Source organism: Sapajus apella, unplaced genomic scaffold (genome assembly GCF_009761245.1).
Source record: "Sapajus apella isolate SASKATOON/1434 unplaced genomic scaffold, GSC_monkey_1.0 scaffold58, whole genome shotgun sequence".
Lineage (NCBI taxonomy): Eukaryota > Metazoa > Chordata > Mammalia > Primates > Cebidae > Sapajus > Sapajus apella.
The window spans coordinates 9,772,603-9,798,703 of NW_022436998.1; the positions used below are offsets into that span (position 1 = coordinate 9,772,603).

At 35.1% G+C, this 26,101-nt stretch overlaps 1 protein-coding gene across 3 annotated transcripts in view; it reads left to right on the plus strand.

The window, feature by feature from the left end:
* Positions 1-26,101, plus strand: part of PRKG1 (protein kinase cGMP-dependent 1) — a 1,332,247-nt gene that overhangs the window by 934,404 nt on the left and 371,742 nt on the right. For all 3 annotated transcript variants that reach the window (XM_032245676.1, XM_032245675.1, XM_032245677.1), the window contains one exon: positions 8,760-8,823. In XM_032245676.1, the coding sequence (XP_032101567.1) occupies positions 8,760-8,823 (64 nt within the window). The remainder of the gene's footprint in view (positions 1-8,759; positions 8,824-26,101) is intronic.

Here is a 26,101-nt window from a genome sequence, read left to right on the forward strand (position 1 = left end):
AATTAAACAAGTTTTTCCAATATCAAAAAAAAATTTGGCCAGGCATTGTGGCTTATACCTATAACTCCAACACTTTGGGAGGCATAGCAGGGATGATCACTTGAGACCAGGTGTTAAGACCAGCCTGGGCAACATGGCGAGACCCTGTCTCTTCAAAAAATTAGTGGCACACACCTGTAGTCCTACCTCCCAGGAGGCTGACGTGGGAGCATTGCTGGAGTCCAGGAGATCAAAGCCATGGTCTGCACTGAGTTATGATCACACCAGTACACAACAGCATTGGTGACAGAGCAAAACTCTGTCTCTGAAAAAGAAATAATATTTTTTTCTTTAAATAGGCCCATTCAGATACATTTTATTTACTTATAACCATAATTGCACACTTCATATTTTTGGCGTTATAAGAATACATTTACAAAATAGAAAGTTTGAAAATATAAGGAAGTAGTGAGAGAGAGAAAATGTAAGACTAATAGTCATTCCACCTAATACAATCTCTGTTAAGCTTTTGATTTTTCTCCTGCAAAGCTCTATTCACAATTGTAAGGAGTTTCTATAAAATGTAATTATTCCATTGTATATGTAACTTTTAGTATCTTCTCCTAATATTATCTTGTAGGTATTCCATGTTTTACATATTTTTCATCAATACATCAATTTTAATAATCATGTCAGTGATTCTTCAACTTAGGTTGGTTATATCTGTTAGTATTTAACGCATTTGGAATTAAAAAGGAAAATATTTGAAAAGTATTTATTCACTAATTCATTTGGAAACCTCAATAATAAACATATTATATTGTAACATAAAGTCTATTTTTAATTAAAATATTTTCCCAAATCAAAAAATAAAAACAAGTTTAAGTTTATAATTATACATCTCAGCACTTTGGGAGACTGAGGAGGGTAGATGACCGAGTCAGGAGTTCAAGACCAGCCTGACCAACATGGTGAAACCCCTATCTCTATTAAAAATACAAAAATTTGACTGGGCTCATACCCGTAATCCCAGCTACTCAGGAGGCTGAGGCAGGAGAATTACTTGAACCTGGGAGGCAGAGGTTGCAGTGAGGCCAGATCCCACCACTGCACTCCAGCTTGGGTGACAGAGTGAGACTCTGTCTTAAAAAAGAAAAATTATACAAATTTCTCAATATCTAACTTGATAAAAGACTGGATTCTCATACTGATATGGTTTGAATATGTGTCTCTCTGCAAATCTCATGTTGAAATGTGATCCCCAGTGTTGGAGGTGGAGCTGAGTGGGAGGTGTTGGATCATGGGGCAGATCCCTCATGAGTGGGTTAGTGCCATGCCCTTGATGATGAGTGAGTTCTCACTCTATTAATTCTCATGAGAGCTGATTGTTTAAAAGAGCCTGGCACCTCTCTCACTCCCTCTGTCACCATGCAATGTGCCTGATCGTTTATTGTCTTCCACCATATTTGAAATTTCCCAAGGACTTCACCGAAAGCCAAGCAGGTGCTGGTACCATTCTTGTACAGCCTGTAGAACCATGAGACCAAAGAAACCCCATTTCTTTGTAAATTACCCAGCCTTAGGCATTCCATTACAGCAATGAAGAACAGACCAACATACATATCTTCTTCTGCATTCAGTCTATTGAATTTATGTGGTTTAGGTTAAAATATATGAAGAAACTACAACCTCACAGATATATGTAGTAGCAAAAGGGAGGCTTACGCTAATGGCCTTTCAAGATAATGTAGACATTATCTTGAAATATTATCTTTTGTGATTTCATACTTCATCAACATCCAACAAGAGGCAGTTTCTTAAAGGTTAGTTGCAATATGGAATCTGAAGCTATAACAACAAACTTTTCATACTTTAATACAACATTAAAATCCATTGATCCACCTTTTAATTTGAATGAGTCATTTATCAATGTGTGTTTTTTATAACATCATGCTTTGGTCATTTGGAAATTATTCGTTCACTGAGTTATGCAAAGTTCTCAATATTAAAAAATCATATTTCTTAATATCAGTGTATCACTACTGATCTTATCAGAAGAGGTCTTCAGGTGTTAGAAAGCTTTTATGCTCACAGTGGCAGATAAAAGTTTTCTGAAGTTTTAATTTTTGGTTGAAAGTTTGAATTTTATCAGGCAAAAACCACCGTCTGTTATTACCCTTTAAGTGATGGGCTTAACTTTGCTCATTTTGAAGAACAGTCTGCCAGAAACCATAATTTTTGAAATCATTTTCTAGTAAAAAATGATGTGCCATGAAAAAAGTGGCTAACACAGTCATTCCAGAATAAGCCTTAAGAGTCTAAAAGTTATTCAAGCCCATCTTTTAAAAAGTTATTCAACACTGAGTAGCACAGTTACCACTATGTTTGTTGCCATGTATTCATGTGCATGATAATTTGATGATTAGTTTGTTCTGGTACTAGAAGAATACAAACAAAACAGCAAATTCAGCCATGTCTGTAGCTTCATTCATTTGTAAAGCAAAAGTACAATTGTGCAGACAGGAGCTGAACTCAATCTTTGTTTTGCAGCTAAGTCTTTAATTCTAGCAAGGTAACTTACCGTTTGAAAGAGGCAGTGCAATAATTTCTTTTACGGACTTTGCATCCAGCACACATAAAGTTGGCAAAGCCAACTTTACAGGGTTTCATTTGTCTGTTAATTATTGTGTGGTCTTCTCTAGTGAATCCAATATGGTAACTGACCTGTAAGATGCTTGACTGATTTTCAGTTTTAAGTTGAAAAGCTATCGAAAATACTTTTTGGCTTTAGAAAATGCATTATGTCTACACTTTAAAAACTCAATTTCTTTTTCTTTAAAGTCTGAATGATTTGTCTCAAAATGGTGTCACAACTTAACTGGCATGATAATCTTTCCAAAAATGTTGTTGTATAACATAATAAGGGAAATTATTATCTATTCTATGAGAGAAAGATAGCTTTTATCTTATTTGTATTTCTTATTTACAGTGTTTCCAAGTTTCTTTGGATTCTCTCTCTTTCATGAGTCAGGAATTCTCTGATGTGACATTTCAAAAGATTTCACTGATACATAATAATTGCACATATTTATGGAGTACATGTGATATTTTTATGCATTTTTATATTTTTCAAGTTTCTTTGGACTTAGAGATTGACTGCTGTGACCTGAGAATATGAGTCTTCTAATTAGCTAGTAATAATCTAATTATTTGCTTTCAAAGCAAGTAATCTATTCTTAAGAAAAATATAACAAACTTTCTTTTATTAACTTCTTAAGTACTATACAATTCTAAAATTATAAGATAAAAATTTAAAAGTTACGTTTTAAAAATATGTAAAACTGTTATTGAAAAATAAGGTATCCAAATTTGTTTATTTGGTATTTTTCTACTCAGGAAAACAGAAAACTTCAGGATTTCCAAAGAATGATCTATTGGATGATGACAGTAAGGTTACAGAGATTATAGCAGGTGTAATGACTAGTAAGAGCACAGTAAAAGTCCTAATAGCATACTAATTTCTGTAAAAAGCATGCATATCATAGATCTATTACCTTAAAAATTTTAGGAGACCCAAGAACAAACAAATATACATTTCATTAGTCATCAAAGTGATAATATAATTCTGTCAGGTGATCTCTGGAGAACTCTACCATGTACATGTGAGAGAATAAGTGAAAAAAGCAAACTCCTAACTTATGGAAATAGTTTTAAAATTTGAAGACCCATATAAAAGGGTCACAGGAAATCCTTGGATTCCCAGACCGCACTTTGAGAACTCCTGCTGCATGTAATTATGTTATTCTATATGTGTATCCAGGTTTTGTTTTTATTGACACATGCTTTAATAAAATTATTTGTGCTTAGGTTTTCCACCTCCTCGTTATTGCTTTATGCAATAGCTTACCATAAATAAAATTACTAAGATGAATTAAGAAAATGGGACATCTACTAATACAGCTGTCTTAATCTCTTCAAAATGTCAATGTCATATGGGCACAGGTAGGAGGATTGTCATAAAATGAGTCTAAAGAGGAATAATAGCCAAAAGCAGTGCTCAGATTTTGACTGGCCTTGATTTGAAAAGAAAAACTAATTAATAAAGATACTTTTAGACAATAGGTAATATTTGAATATGGAATAAATATTAGATGAGATTGTAGATTTATAGTTAATTTTGTTAGGTATGATAATGGTATTAAGGTTATTTAGGAGAATGTTTTTATTTTTAGAATACATATGTTGAATTATTGAAATTGTTTCATATTGGCAACTTATTCTCAAATGTTTCATCCAAAAACGTTTATATATTCATTAATCTATGTACACACATAGAAGAATACATGGATTGAGAGTAGATAAATAAAAAATGATACATGTTAACAGCTGTGATTCTATATGTTGGGGATAGAGGTGACCTTTATTATTCCAGACTTTCAATTTATTTGACATTCTTTATAATAAAATGTTTGGAAATAAATGAAGTCACTAAATCAAATGTTACTAATATTATTTATTTCCAAATCACTGTCTAAAATAATAAAGTGTTGTTTTGAAAGGTATTTTTTAGTACATTCATTGAAAAGTGGCCGGGTGTGGTGGCTTATGCCTGTAATCCCAGCACTTTGGGAGGCCGAGGCGGGTGGATCACGAGGTCAAGAGATCAAGACCATCCTGGCCAACATGGTGAAAACCCATCTCTACTAAAAATACAAAAAAATTAGCTGGGCATGGTGGCTCGCACCTATAGTCCCAGCTTATCCGGAGGCTGAGGCAGGAGAATTGCTTGAACCTGGGAGGCGGAGGTTGCAGTGAGCTGAGGTCGCCACTGCACTCCAGCCTGGTGCCTGGTGATGGCGTGAGACTCTGTCTCAAAAAAAAAAAAAAAAAAAAAGGAAAAGTATGTAGCTCCATGAGTAAGCGATCAGCTCCACTGTCAGTTAGAGGGGATTTTTCATTTTTTCTTCACCAGTGCTGAGTGGAATGACCTCAGGCAGACTTTCAAGGTCTCAGTTGTCTTATCTATAAAATAGATGACAATAAGAATGGCTATTTGATAAGGTTGTTATAAAAATGAAATTTATATTATCTATAAAACCCTTAGCTCAGTACCTGGCAAATGGAAACTACTCAAATCTCTTCATTTATTGTCATTACAAATTCTAAGCCCTTGCTACATTCAATTAGAAAAACCAATGGAAAAGCACCGCACATTAAATCATCTCTATTATATTACATTCTAGTGCATTCTGTAACTTCAGGCCTGTTGCAAGTCCTTAGGGAAGCAAAACATTTTAATGCGTTTGTAAGAATCACTCATAATTAGCATGTAAATTCTTAGAATCAATTATTTTTTTTACATAACTGAAAATATTCTCCTTTAATGTTTAAATATTTTATCTGGATGTTTGTCCTTGCAATTATTTTGCCTTCAGTTTTCTGAAGCATAGACAACTTTATTTTGAATTATTTTATATATATATAATTTAGTGGAGTCTAAATTGATGTATTTTGATGTATTAGAGAAAAGCAAACTAATATATCTCATGGGTAGAATTTCAAACTATAAACATTTTCGATAGTTTTGTTCTTAGTTTGTAAGCCACTGGTAGACCAGTCATTCTTAAAAAGCAAATTAATTATGAGACAGAATTTATCTAGCGTTTGAAGAATATAAATCTTAGGATCTTAAAGATGGCTAGAAAAGTGTTTTCACAGTAATTTATAAAAGTGAAGGCACTTATTTTTCCTGTTAAATGATTTTCGTTTTGTGAATTACAGAAGTTCTTCAGTTATAATTGGTAATATTTTAGAGTGTTTCTTCTTAAAAATCATTCTTAATTTTTAATAGCAATAAATGCTGCTCAGTGTTTTGAGGCATTTAAAAAGGAATTTTAAATTGTAAAAGACTATACATTTAAAATGCCCTCCTAAAACCTGATGCTTTTGTTTTTACTTAATGCATTATATAGCCTAGTAAATTTCTTCTCGTGCATAAGAACTCTCATGGAAATGAAAATACTGTAGTATGGCTAGGGATAGCCAGAGCCTAAAGTAAAATAAGAGGCATAGTGTAATAGGAATAGGCTTGTCTAAAGAAGGAAGCCAATTATAATAAAATGAGAAAAACCTCAGTTGTAGTTTGTATTTTCCACAAATATCTAATGGAACAGAAGCACTCTGTTCATCTCAGAAGAAACTGAAATATAGCTCATTAAAACAAGGAAGGACTAAATTTTTCAACCTATGTAACTTGTAGAAACAGCTTCCTCTATCTCCTTCTGTCTTTCTGTGAGATAGTCCATCCAGCTGCTGAAATAGACTGCCTTCTGGAAATTAAACCCCACATGGCTCAGACCATAGCAGTAAATCTGGTGCAACAGATGGTCCTGGGTGAATTGTTACACCTCTGCATAATACCTTGGGATTTCATTAATAAGATTTACCCTAAGTAATGGAAATCAGAATGACAAATTAACAGAAAAACTTTCATGCTTTTACTAAAAGAGCATATTATTGTTTCTTTTATTGTATAATTCTAAGCAAGCTAAAATTATGCTATATGTAAAATATCAGGAATACACATATATATGTACTCAGTTATAGCCTCTTCTCCAATCAGACATTAAGCTGTGATTAATTAAGACCATAGTTCCACATCCCAGTAAGATTTTCCAGTGAAATTTCAAGAATTATATGCTGATAAGCTTTTGTTTTTTAAAATTTAAAGTTATTATAATTTCACTTAAAGTAAGTTTTGTTGGTTTGTGCATTTGACATCATTTAGTATTTTTATTTGTTGTTTCATGGGGAGAAATAAGAGAACAACATTGTTCAATGTCACAGTACTATGAGTATGGATCCTTGTTCTACCTTTCAGATCTAATCACTGTCCTTTGAAGCATTCACAATTCCCTGCTTTCATAACTACATTTGTTATTTATAATATAGTTCTTTATTTGTGTGGGTTTTTAATTCTAGCAGAGAAGACATGCAATAACAAATATCCAGGCCAGGCACAGTGGCTCACGCCTGTAATCGCATCACTTTGGGAGGCCAATGGGGGTGGATCACGGGGTCAAAAGATTGAGACCATTCTGGCCAAGGTGGTGAAACCTTGTCTCTACTAAAAATAGAAAAATTAGCCGGGAGTGGTGGCGTGCACATGTAATCCCAGCTACTCAAAAGGCTGAGGCAGGAGAATCGCTTGAACCCAGAAAGTGGAGGTTGCAGTGGGCTGAGTTTGCACCACTGCACTCCAGCCTGGCGACAGAGTGAGACTCCATCTCAAAAAACAAACAAACAAAAAAACCCAAATATCCAATTAGTTATCTAATTATACTTGTAGTAAGGGATTAAAGAGCTCATGATAGGAGAGCTTGACCTAGCTGGAGAGGGGTTGAGAGAGTGGGAAGCTTTCTGTTAAGTGAATGCTTGAAGATCTGAATGCATCATCAATCAACCTGTGTCTTGGATAATGAGTAGGAGTTAGCCTAGAGAAACGTTTGTGTATGGAGGGAGATCTGGAAAGGGAAATAGAGCTTGAAGGAATCTGGCGACAGCAGACTAACAAAGGAGAGAGTGGTTTTCTCCTCATTGTTAGTTGAGGGACCTATCAACAAAAGAGTCAAACTCTGTAAAATATTTCAAGAGATTTATTCTGAGCCAAATCTGAGGACCGAAAACATGTGCCCAAAGTGGTTACAGCTTGATTTTATACATTTTAGGGGGACAGAAGTTGCAGAAGTTACAGGCAGACATCCATCAGTACATATAAGGTATACATTGGTTTGGCCTGGAAAGGCAGGACACTCAAAGTGGGAGCTTCTAGGTGGATTAGAAGATTTTCTGCTTGGCAATTGGTTGCATAAGTTAAGTTATTAGCTGAAAACCCAGACTCAATAAAGGAGTTTCTGGATTTAGATAAGGGATTGCAGCGATGAAGGTTCTTATTATGCAGATGTGCCTCCAGGTAGCAGGCTTCAGAACCCTTATTAGACCTAAAAAGATGCCAGACTCTTAGTTAATTCTCTCCTAGGTTAGGAAAAGACCTGGAAAACAAAGGAGATTTTGTATAGAATGTAGATTTTCCCCACAAGAGACAGCTCTGCAGGAAAGAAAGACAGCTCTGCAGGAGAGAACATATGTCAAAGGAATATATTTTGGGGTAAAATACTCCCATTTCTTTCAGGGTATGCTATCTGTCATGTAATTCTATACTAGAGTCAGGTTGGAGTTTGGTATCTTATTTCTATAAAGAGTCTGTTTTGTCAGTCTTAAGATTTCTGTTTTAATGTTAATTCTAGAAAGTGTGACTGAATTCCAAAGGGAGGAGGGTATAATGAGGCATGTCCAATCCCTTCCTTCCCATCATGGCCTGAAGTAGTTTTTCAGGTTGACTTTGGAATGCCCTTGGCCAAGAGGGGCATCCATCAGTTGACTGGCAGGCTTAGAATTTTCTATTTGGTTTACACATCCATGGTCACATGGGTAAATATAACAGTGGTTTGGACTCAGTCTGTCCAACCTCTAAGTTTTTTTTCCATACTCCATGCCTTTTCCCTATTAGACCTCAAGCCATGCTTAAATGATTGCTTTGATCTTCATTGGCAGCTTTTCTTTTTTTTTTTTTAGGTTGTGTAGCTAATGTATTTTTTTCCTTTGCAGATATTTGGTTATAAAATAGTTTTGTATTTTAATTTAGATTAATGGTCATTTTAATTACTTATGAAAGTAAGTTACTATTCATGTGTTTAGCATTATTCTGTTTTGCTTTTCAGCGTTCCAACGTTCCAGAGCCTTCCTGAAGAGATCCTTAGCAAGCTCGCTGATGTCCTTGAAGAGGTAATTGTTTTTAGTCTTTGAACTTTTTGAGATGGGACCCAGGCTGCTTGGCTGGCTTCTTTCATAGCTGTCCGATGAGAAATCACAAACTGCAAAGACATTTAAAGTTATTTTTTTTTTTTAAGTTCTGGGATGAGCTATATATTTGACTTCATATAGAAAGTAGCTTAGCACATCTGACATTTATACACAGAAATGTGCAAATCAGCCTAATTACAGAGTGAGACAAACTTTTTGTTGTGGTAAATACCATGTTACTTTGATTTACAAGAATAGGAATTGGCATATTTCTCTTATTTTAACTAGTGTACAGTAAAATTATAGTTATTGCCACTCTGAAGCTTCAGATTAGCAAATTTGCAACAGGAATTAGTAGTTGGGTACATATTTCATTACCATATAAGCATATTTGATACAAATAATTTTATGCTTGAAAGTAAAATATCACTTTTAGTTGTTTTTCTCTGAACCTATAAAGCTATAGTTTTGAGAAAGAGGAGAAACAATGCACATTGGTCTATTCTGCATACTGGATTTCATAACAGCAGCAGCAGGAGGAAGTTTTTCCATTCAAACTGACGAGCTTTATACGGAATGTAGTCTAAAGTTGTTCTCCTAAAGGTATTGGGCGTGGAAGTTTTGTTTCAGGTTGAAAAGATTAAAAAATTACCTTTTCCTGTTTGCTGAGGAAATAGAGATGCATTGGTGATGTGGGAAAGCTCAAACTTTTTCTCTTAAGTTTCAAGTCTAAGTCTTTTGGAATGAATTGACAATAGCAAGATTAACAGAAGTAAGTGTCATACAGGAATAGTGTATGGGGAGGTCATCATGGCAGAATTGGAGGATGAGGTCAGAAAAAGGTGTGTCTAGAGTGCTATAGGAGCAAGCAAGTAATGGAAGGCCACTTAGGACATGGAAATTAATTTACTTTTACTTAGAGTGAGATAGAAGCCATTAGATGGCTCTAAGCAGAGCAATGAAATTATTTGACTTAGATTTTTAACAAAATTGTGTGGCTGCTGTGTTAAAAAAAATAAAGAGGCTGCTGCAATAATCCAGGGAGTAATAATGGTGACTTTGTTCACCATGGGAGAAGGAGATTGAAAAATAGTCAGATTGTGACTACATTTTGAAGGTAAAGCTGAAAAGCTTTACTGTTGCAGTGAACTTGTAAAATGAAAGAATGAGAGGAATCAAGGAGAAACCCTGAGGTTTCTGCTGTAAATAACTAGAAGGATGAAGTTGTTATTTTTTGTTTATTTACTTTGAGTTGGAGTCTTGCTCTGTCACCAGGCTGGAGTGCAGTGGCTGGATCTTGGCTCACTGCAACCTCTGCCTCCCAGGTTCAAGAGATTCTCCTGCCCCAAGTAGCTGGGATTACAGATGCATGCCACCATGTCCAGCTAATTTTTGTAGTTTTAGTAGAGATAGGGTTTCACCATGTTGGCCAGGATGGTCTGTATCTCCTGACCTCATGATCCACCCTCCTCAGCCTTCCAAAGTGCTGAGATTACAGGCATGAGCCACAGTGCCCAGCTGGAGTTGTTATTAATTAACATGAAGAAGACTGGAAGAGCAGTACATTGAGGTGGAGAGCTAAGAAGCTCAGGGAGAGAGGATGGGATAAAATTGGAAGCTTAGAGATCTTTGGCAGGTAGATGATTTGTTGTAGCATTTTTGTGTGTGGAGGGAGCTGTTGGCTATCTGAATATCATTCTGTGGGACCAAATGCAGATGAATACAAGGCAGAACCCTGAAGCAGGGAGCACCCAACAATTATTATAAAACCATGAATGGATTTCAAAAACATCATGCTGAGAGAAAAGCTTAAAACAAACAAGAGACAGTTATTAAAACATCATTTACATATATGAAAATATATGAGCACAAAAATACATTTTGCTGAGACTCATGACAAACAAAATGTGGAAAATGGGATACATGTGAACAGTGGCCTATAACAGAAAAGGGAAGGGAGATCTATAGGAATAAAAGGGAATGAATGAATGAATGAAGAGGAAGCCATAGAGTAAAGCCTTGACTGATTCTTCACATTTCTACTTTAAGAGACTGAGGAATGAAGAGGAACCAGGAAAGCCTATGGAAGTAGGAGGAAAATCAGGAACATTTTCATGTTATAATCCAAGAGGAGAAAATAGCTGAGAGAAGAGTCAGCAAAACTTGGATTTTAATTTAGGTGAAAAGATAAGGAGAGAAATGGGGTTAGCAGGTAGGAAAGGGAAAGTCAGGTTGAGAGAAACACAGAAAATATTATTGAAGCAGGAGACAGAGAAGTTTGCATATATAGCCCCTTGAGTAAGCACAGAAGCATAGGCGCTCTAGTGCCTCTAGAAACAGGGAAGGTAGACAATCTGGATGCACTTGCAGATAGGTGGATTGATGTAGTGGCTGGAGCTGTGGAAAGCCTGTTCTGATATATTCTATTTTCATAGTGATACAGAAAGCAAGGTGATCAAATGAGACTGGGGATGAGGTAGAGGTACAAATGGTTTGAGAAGGAAGGTATGAGAAAAATGGAAAAGTAAATGAACTATGGAAACTTAGTATGATTGCTAGGCATCATTAAGGCCCCGCTTGATGTTAGCAATCCCAAACCTAAGTTAAACAGGCAATGAAGTGTTTTTCAAGACTATTGCAATAGGGGAAGGAGATTCAACTCCATGGAACAAAAGGTAGAATAGCTTTTAAGCACTAGGGTGAGCTACTGGAAAGTCCTGTAGCTGAACTCCAGTGAGGGAACTCTAGGAGGGAGGCAGTTGTTCATTAAGATTAGGCCATCTGTGTTTGCTATTCATCTCTTATGGAAGTTAGGCTCCCATCCTCCCAAGAGACTGAGGGAAAAGGAACCTGTCTCCTTCTAAGATTGCAATTCAAAGGGATGGCTCTAGGGTCTTTGAGAAAGACATCCCTGGGTTGTGAAGTTAGCTGGGAGAAGATTTCTATCTCAAAGAGGCAGATTAAGAATTTTCAGTTGAAAATTTTAAAAAATAAGTGCTCTAAGTAAAGGGAAATCAGTAGCTTTGAGTCAGGAAGCTGACTGAATTAAAGTTTAGTCAAAAGTTTAGTCAAACTGAGGAGAATATTAAGCCCTCTTGGACACGAGAACACTTGATTAAATGTCCGTTTTTTAGCCTCGTTCATTTGCCTGGATTCACTTTCCAGGTAGGTATAGAATTGAATTTACCCAAGATTGTTATTTTGCCTGGGTGGTTGATAGAGGGAATGGGGAGTTTGAGTGTGTATATGGAGAGTGATTGCAGTGATTGACCTTGGAATTTAAACAGGGCAAGGAGGAGAGGAGCACCAGATGGGCAGTAGTCAGTGAGAGGTGGTAGGATCAGTGACTTTTTAGTCTCATGACGTTAAAGAATTTCTGGAGTAGGGTTATAAAAAGGGATAAGTTGGAAAGAGAGTGAAAAGGCTTTTGTCTCTAGGTACTGACTATACCAGTAATTCTGTGATACATATACAGATTCTTAGCTGGTGGCTTATTGAAGCCAGCTTTGCTGTGACTTACTGGTCTCCTTCATCTATGTGAAAATAAAGTGAAGCAGCACATTGTCACATTTGACTCTTATGTTCAAGTATGAAAAATTTATGAGAAAAGGTACTGGCTGTATTTCTCTCTGAATGTACTGACCTGTAACCTCTGTAAATATAAAACTACTTTTCCCAGTTGGTCTTTTGCCTTTTGCTTTTTTTTATTGAATACACTGAAGATCTCTCTGGTGACACTGTGTGTTGTTGGTTTTAAATCGAACTAAAGCACAAATTTATTAGCCCCAATCAACCTCCTAAAAAAAAAAAAAACCAACAAAACAAAGACCCCATGAAATTCTTTAATAATTGTCTTTCTTTTCCACAGCTGTGAAAGTATTTGTTATTTTGTGTAACAAAAGCCATAGCTCTATAAATAATTCTGACCAAAGAAATAAATATTTTAGTATTTTATGTCAGATTTTCTAATCAGAAGATGCCTTAATTTATGTTTGGATTGTGTGAGCCATGGTACAGTCCATACCAATGCTGAATTAAAATGGAAGCAGATGATTAAGTACTCATATATTTGTTTTCAGGACATAAAAATGAAGTAAATACACAAAACACAAACTAGACATGTAAATATAGTATCCAGTACAAACAAAGTATTTAACTCAAGTTAAACAGGCACAATGAGAAACTAAATTATGTATCAGATAAAGTGAAGCAAATTTGGAAGAGCAGAAGCAATACCGAAGTCACATAACATTAAGGGGACATGTGCTTGCATAATAATTGAGCTGTCATTCTACAAATAGCCACAAGATGAAAGAACCCCAGATTATTTTGAAAGGAAAGCAATACCATTATAGCCTTCATCAAAGAAGTTTACAGCTTTGTCTGTCTGACAAGTATTTATGGCACACCTGCCCTTTGCCAGGAATTGTTTCAGGCCCTGGAGATTCAGGGCTCTGCTCTCCCATAGCATGTGTTTGAATGAAGGATACTATGATAAGGAAGGAAGGAGAATAATGTCAAGTGAGAAGCCTACTTCTGTAGTTACTAAGGGAAGAACTCTCTGAGGAGGTGATATTTAAGCCAAGATCTAAGTGAATGTATGGGGAGCCATGTGCTTCTGGCAGAGGAAAGAGCAGCCACACCATTTTAAAGTAGGAATGAGGTTGCTGTCCTTAAGGAACAGAAGGAATATTTGTGGATGGTGGTAGTGAGGTGAGAGGAGGCTACAGAAAATTAAGCAGGACCAAGTTGCATAGGGTTCTGTTGGTCATGATGAAGAATCTGGTTTTTATTCTAAATGTAATGGGGAGATTTTTAGGTTGTAAGTAGTAAAGAGACAGTGACATAATCTGAGTTATGTTTTAATAACATCTCTCTGACTATCGTGAGAAGAATGGATTACTGAGGGACAGGCCAGTTAGAGGGCTACTGCAGAATAACTCAGGTGAAGGTGAATGGCTTGCATGTGGACTTATTTCTTATCAACTATTCATTCTGAATATTAATTGTGAAACCATACTTGCAGCATAAGAGAAAAAAATTTAAAAGTAAATATAGAAAGACAGAGACTGAGAGAAATAAAGTATAACCAGATAGAGCATTGAACATAATGATATTGAAAGTGATTTGGATAGATAAATATGACAAGAAGGCAAGGGTACAACACTGGGGAATCCTGTTCTGAAAATGAAAAAATTAAAATGAAAGGCTTTAGGAGTGATTTCTGCCATTGCCCACCCCAACCCCCACACACCCCCTTCTGAAATTTCTAGCATAAATATACCCACTTGTGAGTTTCTCCACACGAGATTAAAGTACAGGAATGCATCTCTTTATGCTTTTTATTTGTTCATTGGCATTATTATTCTTAAAAAAATTCAACTTCTATTTTATTTTATTATTATTATCTTTTTGAGACTAAGTCTCACTCTGTTGCCCAGGCTGGAGTGCAGTGGTGTGATCTCAGCTCACTGCTCACTGCAATCTTCGTCTCCCAGTTTCAAACAATTTTTGTGCCTCAGCCTCTCAAATAGCTAGGATTATTGGAGTATGCCTTGATACCTGCCTAATTTTTGTATTTTTAGTAGACACAGGGTTTCACCGTGTTGGCCAGGCTTGAACTCCTGACCTCAGGTGATCTGCCCGACTTGGCCTCCCAAAGCGCTGGGATTCTAGGCGTGAGCCACCTCACCCACCTAACTTCTATTTCAGATACAGGCATACATGTACAGGTTTGTTACATGAGGATATTACGTGATGCTGAGCTTTGGGGTATGGATCGCGTCATCCAGGTAGTTAGTGTAAGTATCCAAAAGGTACTTTTTCAACCCCCACCCCCTAGCCCTTCTAGTAGTCCACAGTGCCTATTGTTCTCATTTTTATGTCCACGTGCACTCAGTGTTTAGCTGTCATTTATAAGTGAGAACATGTAGTAATTTAGTGTCTGTTTTTCTCTTTGTATAACATACTAGAACAATTTCCTTTGTATAGTGAATCTCTCACTCCTTTTTCAAGAACAAAAGTTTTCTCTAGTCCCTTTGAAAAGTTATGTATACTTACAGATATAAAGAGTTTCTTGGTAAAAACCTATCCAGACCAAACACAGTAATCTCAATCCTAGGCTGTGTTTTGAAAGACCTGTTCAAGTAATTTACTTGACTCTCTAAGTGTTCACTGTCATTGTCACTACAGTATACTCTACTTATCCCATATTTGACTCAAAGTGAGACAATAAATGTTAGAGATTATTTTAGGAACTCAGATTTATTTTGCTAGAGTAGCCATTTTTATTTTGTAAAATAGAAGTTTTAGGTGCAAGTATGGAACAGAAAACTCTGACTTTATAAACTGGTTGCATTAATCTCTGTACTATCCCATACAGTACTGTGAAAATATGTATTTGAATTAATTGAATGTATTTGAGTCTATTCTGAGAGTCTAGGAAGTACCTGGGGCAAAAGGAAAAAATCATGAAATTATAAAATCGGATCCAATCTCCTCTTTCTTACTATAACAAGCTAACTCATTTTCTTTCTTCTCTTATGTATACTAAGATAAATCTCTATACATGAATTACATTTTTCAAATGGATTGAAGAACCCCTAACTAATCTCCAGCTAGGAAATAGTTCCCTTCAATTATTGCCTACCCAATCACAATGGAGAAATGTCAGTGAAAAAAAATTAGCTAGTATTTATCTAAATGTTAGGATTATGATGACATACTTACAGCGGCAAATACAAACTTTTTTTCATAGAGAAAAGTAGCAAAGATTAACCTAATATGTCACAAAAAGTAATTAAAGATCTATTGGAATCAGAGATTATACATTCATAACTGGGAGAGTAAAAGTCTAGATACCTTGAGGAAAACTGAACTTTATTGAAAACATCAAATTGGAGAGCCATATTACGTCAACAAATTCACTTTTTACCAGCTGGTGTGAGCACTATTCCTTTATCGATGTGAAGAGAAGCGGGACATGGATGCTATGTTTAGATCTCCTGATTTTTAGGTAGAAAACAAAGTATATCAGAACCACTTCTTTGCTTGCATTAAAGTCAGTTTCATGTCAGATTTTCCCATGAAAACATTTGATGAGATTTTCTTGGAATAAAAGACTTCTGTTTCACTAACTTTTTAAGAATCCTCCACCTTTGATCCTGCAATTTTACATGATTGGATCTGGGAAACATTTCAGCCTAACTTATGAGTTGTTGTGATTTGTGTCCCTGGATATTTATACTTATATGACACTGATAAGATCTTAGACAAGTAATGTTTCTTACTTATCAAATTATTAATTGGGACATTATAAGTTTTTAAAAAGGACAAAAAATAGTCAAAGAGAGAAAACAGATGTCAACTCACCCTTGCTTAATGATACTGTAGGAAGCACATATTAGATTATACATTCCAGGGACCCTCTTGGGAAAAAGAGGTTGATGTAACTAACTTACTCTCACTTGCTGCCAGGTCCAGCAGGCTGATTAAATATTTAGTTGTTTTGGCTGTGCAGCTGTTGCTGTTTTACTGTCTTGTGTTGTCCTCATTCCAGACTCCTTTGCATTCTCTCCAATTGTGAGTAATACAGAGAGAAGTCCTGCCTTAGGTGGAGTTATTGGAGTGCTGGGAAGCTCTCTCTTTTATCATTCTAAATAGGCCTAGACTCTTCAGGAAAGACATTGATAAGGTAGATGACAACATTATTAGTTCTCTTTGAAATCTTTTGTTTGTAAATAAACTTTTTCTTCCCTTCCTTCAGGTTTGGCTCTTGGTATTCAAAGCCTAGCTGGAAGAGATTTCAAGTTCCTGTTCTTTCTCAATTCCTTTGGCCTAACATACTCTGAAGTTGGAAACTTAACTGCCTCTTTTATTCTCCCTCATTTCACTTGTGTCGTCCCTTTTCTGCTTTTGTGGGAGAATGAGGTGGAAGGTGTGTGTGTGTGTGTGTGTGTGTGTGTGTGTGTATTAGTATAGAAAATGGGGAGGGTAAAAAGAGGAGAGCTTGAAAAGTAAAGACAAAACCCTCAGTTCAGTATGAATATCTCCACATCTTATTTACAAAGCAAATAGGTAATGAGAGAAAATATTTGCTAATTATATGTGTTATAAGGGACTTGAATACATAATTTTTACAAAACACAACTTAATAATAAAAAGATGAATAATTAATAAGATGAGCAAAGGACTTGAATAGACCTTTCCCCAAAGAAGATATACAAAATTCCTATAAGGACACAAAAAGTTTCTTAACATCATTAGTCATTAGGGAAATGCAAGTCAAAATCATGGTTAACATACTACTTCACACCCACCATAATGATTAGAATAAAAAATAACAGACAATAACAGATACTGGCAAGGATATAGAGAAATTAGAACCTTCACACATAGCTGGTGAGATTGTAAAATGGTATGCCTTCTTTGGAAAATAGTTTGGCAACTCCTCAAAATGTTAAACATGGGGTTACTGTATTGTCAGAGGTTTATGAACCAGATGAACTCCATCTTAAATAGAGGCTGGGTAAAATGAGACTAAAACGTGCTGGGCTGCATTTCCAGAAAATTGAGGCATTATAAGTCAGAATAAGATAGGAGGTCAGCACAAGATACAGGTCATAAAGACCTTGCTAATAAAACAGGTTGCAGTAAACAAGCCAGCCAAAACCCACCAAAAGAAATGGTGACCAGAGTGACCTCTAGTTGTCCTCACTGCTGTACTTTCACCAGCACCATGACAGTTTACAAATGCCCTGGCAACATCAAGAAGTTACCCTAAATGGTCTAAAAAGGGGAGGCATGAATAATCGATGCCTTGCTTAACATATAATCAAGAAATAACCATTAATATGGGCAACCAGCAGCCCTTGGGGCTGCTCTGACTGTGGAGTAGCCACCCTATTCCTTTACTTTCCTAATAAACTTACTTTCACTTTACTCTGTGGACTTGCCCTGAATTCTTTCTTGTGTTTTATCCAAGAACCCTCACTTAGGGTCTGGATTAGGACCCCTTTCTTATAACTGTGTAACCTAGCAATTTCACTCCTAGGTGTATACCCCAGAGAACTGGAAAGACATGTCCGTACAAAAACTTATACACAAAGGTTGGTGAATTCATGACATTCAAAAAGTACAAACAACCAAAATGGTCATTAGCTGATGGATGTATAAATAGAATGTGGTATATTTATACAATAAAATCTTACTTGACTTTAAAAGGACTTGATACATGTTACAACATGGATGACTTTGAAAGCATTATGTTAACTAAAAATGAAAGTAAAATACCACATATTGTATGATTTCATTTATATGAAGTATACAAAACAGACAAATCTGTATATAAAGAAGTAGATTAGTGCTTGCCAGGCTGGGGGAGGCCAGTGGGGAAGGTGAGTGACTATTAAAAGTGGGGATTTCTTTTTAGAAATTTTTTTTTAAAAACATAGTAATAATACCTACCTCATAGAACTGTTTCTATTTTACTTTTAAACATAACTTTTTAAAAGAAAAAATCTAAAATTAGATGCTGACAATGGTTGTGCAATGCTGAATATACTAAAACCATTGAATTGACTCTTTATATGGGTAAATTTTATAATATGTGAACTTTATTTCACTAAAACTGTTTTTAAAAAGTTCATATGGACTTCGATTTCAGTTGTGATAATTTCAATGAAGGAAAGTTTGGGGCTTATCAGAAGAATGTGTTCTTGGGTATGTCATTTGACTTGACAGCCATACGCATATCATGATGCCAAAGTATAGTATAAAATTTTAATTATTAACAAAAATAATACATGTTTTAAAAGTGGCCATCTAAAAGATATTTGGTAGGGATGTTGTAGATATACACACTGATTTAGTGATTGAACAATATTAACTTTTTAGCATCTGTCTGAGATTCTCATCTTTCATTCTCAACAAAGATCTTCCTGGTTCTAAGCCTCAATTATTTTTATTTCTCTCCCTATAGAGAAGTTCCTCTCCCATATTTCCTAAGTCAATTTAGCCAACATTATATAGAAAAAAAAATGCTTATGCATTGCTTTAAATGGGTCTCTAGTTAAGTGACATAATTTAAGTTATAAATTTCTTGAAAGCAAAACTTTATTCCTTTCACTGGGTTCCTATTAGCATTTGATTAAGACAACAGTAATACCTTCCACTTATTGATGCAAACTCTGTGCCAGTCTAAGGCCATCTGTCTAATCCCATCTGAGTAATAGCAATAATGCTATTATTATTATTACTCCTAGTCCCAATGTACAAGTGGGAGAACTGGACCTCAGATAACACGGCAGATTAAATGGGGAGGTATTTTACCCTAGGCAATCTGACACTGGAATCAGTACCTTTGAGTACTATATTGTATCTTGAAAATTTGTGGAATGAATGAAAAAAAAATTCTCCCACCCCTGACTCTTTCTTATAAATAGGTGGTGCTTCCTTCTGAAAATATTGACTTGATTTTTTTTTTTTCTGGAAGTAATTAGGTTTTTTTCAGTCAGCGTTTTAAATTTGTTGTGACAGGGATCCATTTTATGCATTCTACAAGACCCGAAACAAAGCCTTTCTAGTCATTTTATTGCCAGAATATGCATGCTTTGCTCCATGCTGCTTGTGATTCATTAAAATGTATGTGCTCTGCAAATAGGAAACCAATCTGCAATAAATCAGCTTTCTAGAAAACATTCACGGAAAGTGTTCGAAATGGTTGCTGTGTAGGAATACACAAACCTGCTTGGTATTTGTGTGATTTGCTCTCATTTATGGGGTTTGTAAACAAATCGTGGATTTGTGTGAAACTGTAAGTTAGTGGCCTGCCTTCAGCATGTGTGTGAAATCTGCCTACAAAATGCCATTTGATAGCATCTGAGCAGATCATGATGAGCTCTGAATTCCTTTTATAGGGACAAGCGATGAACGCTGGGCTGAATTAGATAAATTGCCCTGACTAAAAGTGACCCAAGATTTTCAATTTCTTTTTTTCTTTATCTAAGACATATTGGTATCTGCCAAAAAACCTAGTTCAGGGGTTTGTATGCAGTTGGCATCTAAGACATAAATCAATGAAGAGTAGAAGCCCACTCTTGCTTACAGGTAAGAGGCTAAAGATAAGAAAAACAGTTGGGCTTTCAGTTTTAGCCACAGAATACAAAGCTTGTCTATGCTAGAGAGAGTTATCAAATGACTTGGTACAGGGGGCAATGTGGGTATTCAGTTCCAGGCCCCGTCAAGACCTCTGACTGCAGAGTATTTCTCTGAATCCATAGCAAGGGCAACTTACTGCTTCCCTGTGGAAAAGGAACTCCTCAGGCCAGTGGGTATAAGTCTGTTTCCAGGTAGATAAGGCTCTGAACCAGGGCCGGCAGTATTTTAGTAATGAGCACCCATCAGAAGTGAGTCAATGTTAATGAGGAACAAACTGTGATCAGCCAAAGCTTTAGGGAGATGGCCGTTGTTGTGAGAAGGGATGTTCTGTTTGCCTCCTGCTCTACGTGTTCCCTCACTTATTATGAGATGCTGTGAGCTCCTCTTAGCTCTCTGGGAAGAGCTACCATTCTTTTTTATTACTTACACCTAAAAATTATTATTTTAATAAAGGTAACATGATTTGTCTGGTAAATAGACCTGCTGTGCAATACCATTCTGCAGATTTTTTTTTCTTTGACTTGGTGCAAATCAGTTTACATTGCAGATGTTAATAATTGCTAGGCATGAGAGTAGTCTCTCCCTGACTCCTCTTTTCTCTTCCAAAAATGTTAAGACCAAATTGAACTCTTTTTTTAAAAAAAACAGCTTACCCTGACTAATTCTACTCTATCCTGTTTGTTTGTTTTCTTAATTCTTTTGTATAGTTTATACTACAAATCTGCATGCTTGATCCTATATTGTCTGGAACTTGTCTGTCTCTCGATTTTCTGTAAGTACAGAGTATGTCTTAACATATATCCCAAATTTCCAGCACAACAAGGATTTGTGGAAGAATTATGCCTTATACTTATCAAATAACCAATAAATATTTGTTGAATCAGTAGTTTGAGTAGGCTTACAATAAATATATGCTATCTGACTGACCCAATGAATGAAACAAAACTGTTCTGTTGTGCATTTAGATGCTTTATTACCACAACTAGATTAAAAATTTGTGGAAGACAGGGAGCATGCATTCTGAAATACAAGAGCTCATCATGAGGGCATGTAGAGTAGAGGTTGCTGGTAGGAGTTTTTCAAGGATACAAAATCAAGGTGGAAAACAAAGAAGGTATGAGAAGCTTAGGACAGAAAGATCGTGGGAAAGGAATAAGACTTATTTTTCTTCTATCGTCCTTCTCCTTTCCTTGTCCATCCCTGGGAGATATAACAAAGGCCAAGCCTTTAGAAGGATATTTTAAAGAAGAAAAAAACTTTTGTAAAAGATGTTGATTTTTCAATATAAGGCCCCTGGGCAGAGAGCAGAACTGTTGTCAATTACTATTCACTCGACAAGGGCGTGAAGGCCTCTAGGAGCCATCTTCCTGATTTCCCACAGTTGCAGTTTAGTGCTTGTCTATGGGAATCTCCTAATTAACAATCTTACAGTGTTCATGTCTTCATTCTCTCTCTACTTTTGTATCTACAGAATAGGAATAGTAATCCTACATATGTGGATATATGTATACATATATGTGTGTGTGTTTATATATCTGTCTTTATATCCCCATTTAATTATAATGCCTTGGTAATAATTCCTTAGCTATGTGACCTTGAGCAAGTTACTTAGCTCCCCTAAGCTCCATTTGTTTTCTCATGGAAAAGAGGGATAGTAATAATACCTACCTCTTAGAACTGTTTCTAATTTTACTTTTAAACATAACTTTTTTTTTTCTTATTAGTAGACTTCATTATTATTAGAGCAGTTTTAGGTTTACAGAAAAATTGAACAGAAAGTAGAGAATTCTTATATACTCCCTCTATCTCCATTCACAGCCTCCCCTATTTTTAACATGTTGCATTAGTGTGGTACATTTGTTACAAGTGATGAACCAATATTAAAATATTATTAATTAAAGTCTATAGTTTATGATAGAGTGTTATACAGTTCTATTCTTTGGGTGTTGTCCTTCAGAATTTGGATTTTGTCAAATGAAAAATGTCATGTAGTTACTATTACATTACTATACAGAATAGTTTTCACTGCCTTAAAAATCATCTTCCACCTGCTTATCCCTCCTTTTTCCCTTCTCTTTTACAGTCTCAGTTTTGCTAATATAAATGATATTGTTTTTTAATTTCAGTTTCAATTATTCATGCCAGTATATAGGAAATCAATTGACTTTTATATATTAACCTTGTATCTTGCTACCTTTCTATAATCACTTACTGGTTCCAGGAGTTATCTGGTCAGTTATTTGGGATTCTCTGCAATGGCAAGCATATAATTTATGATCGAGGACAATTTTATTTTTTCCTTCCATGTCTCCCTTTTATTTCCTCTTATTGTCGTATTGCATTAGCTGAGACTTCTGATATGATGCTGAATAAGAGTGGTGTGAGGGGACATCTTTGTCTTGGTTTTGATCTTAATGGGAAAGCATCTGGTTTCTGACTGTTAAGTATGATGTTAGCCATAGGCGCTTTGTAGTTTTTTGTTGTTGTTTTTAACTAAGGTGAAGAGGTTACTCTCTATTCATAGTTTATGAAGACTGTTTTTCATAAATGGGTGTTAGGTTTTGTGAAATGCTTTTTCTGCATCTGTTGATAGGATTATGTGATTTTTTTTCTTTGGCCTGGTATGTGCTGGATTAGAGTAACTGATTTTTGAATGTTGAACAAGCCTTGCACACTTGGAATAAATACAGCATGGTCATGGTATATAATTCTTTTTATACATTGTTAGATTTGATTTGTTAATATTCTGATGAAGATTTTGGCATCTATATTTATGAGACATCTTGTTCAGTAGTTTTCCTTTCTTGTAATGTCTTTCTTTAATTTTATATAAGGGTAATGGTAGCCTCAAAGAATGAAATAGGAAATATTCTCTCTCCTGTTTGTGGACGAGAATACATAGAATCGGTATTATTTTTTACTTAAATATTTGGTAGAATTTATCTATGAATCCATTAGGGCCTAGTGCCTTCTGTTTGATGGTTATTAATTATTGATTTAGTTTCTTTGCTAGATAAAGGACTACTTAGATTATATCTCTTTGTGTGTGTTTTGGTAGATCATGTCTTTTAAGGAATAAATTATAAACAACTTAGAGGTGTTTATGATATTTCTTTTTTCTTTTTTGTTAATGTCTACAGGTTCAGTAGTGATAGCCCCTTCTTCATATATAATGTTAGTATTTTATATCTCCTCTTTATTTTTTTGGTTAGTCTTGCTTGTGATTTATCAATTTTATTGATTTTTTCAAAGAACCACTTTTGGTTTTGTAGATTTTCTCTATTGTGTTTTTGTTTTCAATTTAATTGATTTGATTTTTATTAATTATTTTCTAATGCTTATGTTGGATTTATTTGATCTTTTTTTATAGCTTTCTAAGTTATAGCTTTGATTATTTATTTTTAGATCTTTCTTCTTTTGTAATATATTCATTCATTTTATAATTTTTTCTTTACTGTTTCTGCTACATTTCAGAAATTTTGGTAAGTTTCATTTTGATTTTCATTTAGCCCAAAATAGTTTTTAATTTTTTTTTATATTCTTCTTTGAGTCATGTTATTTTAGAAGTGTGTTGTTTAATTTCCATTATTTTTAGAATTTTCCAGCTTTCTATTATTGATTTCTTTTTTTTTTTTTTTTTTTCAGTTGCATTTTAGGTTCTGGGGTACATGTGTAGATAATGCATGGTGGTTGCATAGGTACATACATGGCAAGGTGTTTTGCTGCCTCCATCCCCCCGTCACCTATATCTGGCATTTCTCCCCATGTTATCCCTCCCCAACCTTCCCACCCCACTCTTTCCCTCCCCTCCCCACCCCCAACAGACCCCAGTTTGCGATTCTCCCCTCCCTGTATCCATGTGTTCTCATTGTTCAATACCTGCCTATGAGCGAGAACATGTGGTGTTTGGTTTTCTGTTCTTGTGTCAGTTTGCTGAGAATGATGGTTTCTAGATTCATCCGTGTCCATGCAAAGAACGTGAACTCATCCTTTTTTATGGCTGCATAGTTTTCCATGGAGTGTATATGCCACATTTTCTTTGTCCAGCCTATCATTGGTGTGCGTTTGGGTTGGTTCCAAGTCTTTGCTATTGTAAACAGTGCTGCAATGAACAATTGATTTCTAATTTAATTGTAGCCCTAGCACATACTTTTTATAATTTTTATTCTTTTGAATTTGTTAAGAAATTTTTTATGACACAGAATGTGGTTTATTCTGAAGAACATTCCATGTACACTTGAATAAAGTGTGTATTCTGCTATTATTGGATGATGTACTCTATAAATGTCAGTTAGACTGATTAATGGTTCAATTCAGTTCAGTTCAAATATATCCTTACTGAAATTCTGCCTGGTAGATCTGTCAATTACCAATAACAGGATATTGAAATATCAAATTATAATAGTGGATTCATCTATTTCTTCTTGTAGTTTTATCAGTTTTTGCCTCATGTATTTTGGTGCTCTGTTGTTAGGTGCATACACATAAAGGATTGTTATGTCTTCTTGGAGAATTGATCCTTTATCATTATGTAATACCCCTCTTTATTCCTGATAGCTTTTCTTGCTCTGAAGTTTGTGTTTTGAAATTAATATAGTGATTCCTCCTTTCTTTTTATTAGTGTTAGTGTGATATATCTTTTTCCATCTCTTAAATTTTAATCTCTGTCTTTAAAGTGGGTTTTTTCAGATAACAGTTTTTCAAAATTCATTCTGAAGGTCTCTGTATTTTAATTGGTGTATTTAGACTTCAAATTTTAAAGTTATTGATAATTTGGATTAATATCTACCATATCAATATTAGCATATTAGTATTATATGCTAATTTGTGATTATATTACAATATCTAATTTATAGTATTGATATAACATGCTAATATTGCTAATATTAATTTTAGAATACTACTTCTAGTTGTTTTTTTTTTTTTTAGACATTTTTAGTGGTTACCCTTGAGTTTTCAATGTACATGTACAACCAATCCAATCCATCTTTCAAGTAACACTACACACTTCACAAATAGTGTATGTACCTTATAACAGAGTATTTCTGTCCCTTATAAGATTGCTGTCATTCATCAAATTTATTCATAATCTCCAATAACTGAGTATATTGTTGCTCTTATTATTTTGAACCAATTTGTTACCTGTTAAATCAATTAAGAATAAGAAAAATAAATGAATTTATTTTCCCTTTATTCATTTTCTAATCCTTTTTTTTTTTTTTTGAGGCAAGGTCTCACTTTGTCACCCAGACTAGAGTGTAGTCGTGTGATCATAGCTCACTGCAACCTCTACCTCCCAGGCTCAAGCAATCCTCCTACCTTAGTCTCCTGAGTAGCTGGACCACAGGTGTGCACCATCATACCCAGCTACATTTTTATATTTTTTTGTAGAGACTGGGTTTCACCATGTTGCCAAGATTGGTCTTAAACTCTTGGATGTAAGTAATCTGCGCACCTCAGCTTCCCAAAGTTCTGGGATTAAAGGCATGAGCCACCACACCCAGACTTACTTCTTTTATTTTTATTTTTTCTAGATCTGGGTTTCTGACCTTTATTATTTTCCATTTCTCTGAAGACCTTCTTTCAATATTTCTTGTAAAGCAGGTCTACTGTTAACAAATTCCCTCAATATTTGCCTAAGAAAATCTTTATTTCTTGTTCACTGTTGAAGAGTAATTTCATAGGACACAAAATTCTAGGTTGGTTTTCTTTTTTCTCTCACCACTTTAAATATTCTATTCCATTCTCTTCTTGCTTGTATGGTTTCTGTAGAGAAGACTTCTATAATTCTTACCCGTTTTTCTCTCTAGGTAAGATAGTGAACCATCTCACTTCTTTCAAGATTTTCTCTGTATTTAATTTTCAACAGTTTGATATGATATATATAGGTGTGAATTATTGGGTGTTTATTCTGTTTGATGTTCTCTGATCTTCCTGGATTTATGGTTTTGTGTCTGTCATTAATTTTGGAAAATTGTCAGACATTTTTATTCCAGTATTTCTTCTATTCCTAACTTTCTTTCTTATCATGCTTGTATTCTAATTACTGTGTTTGTTTCACCTTTCGGAATTTTTCGTCAATTCTTGAATACGCTTTTCTTTG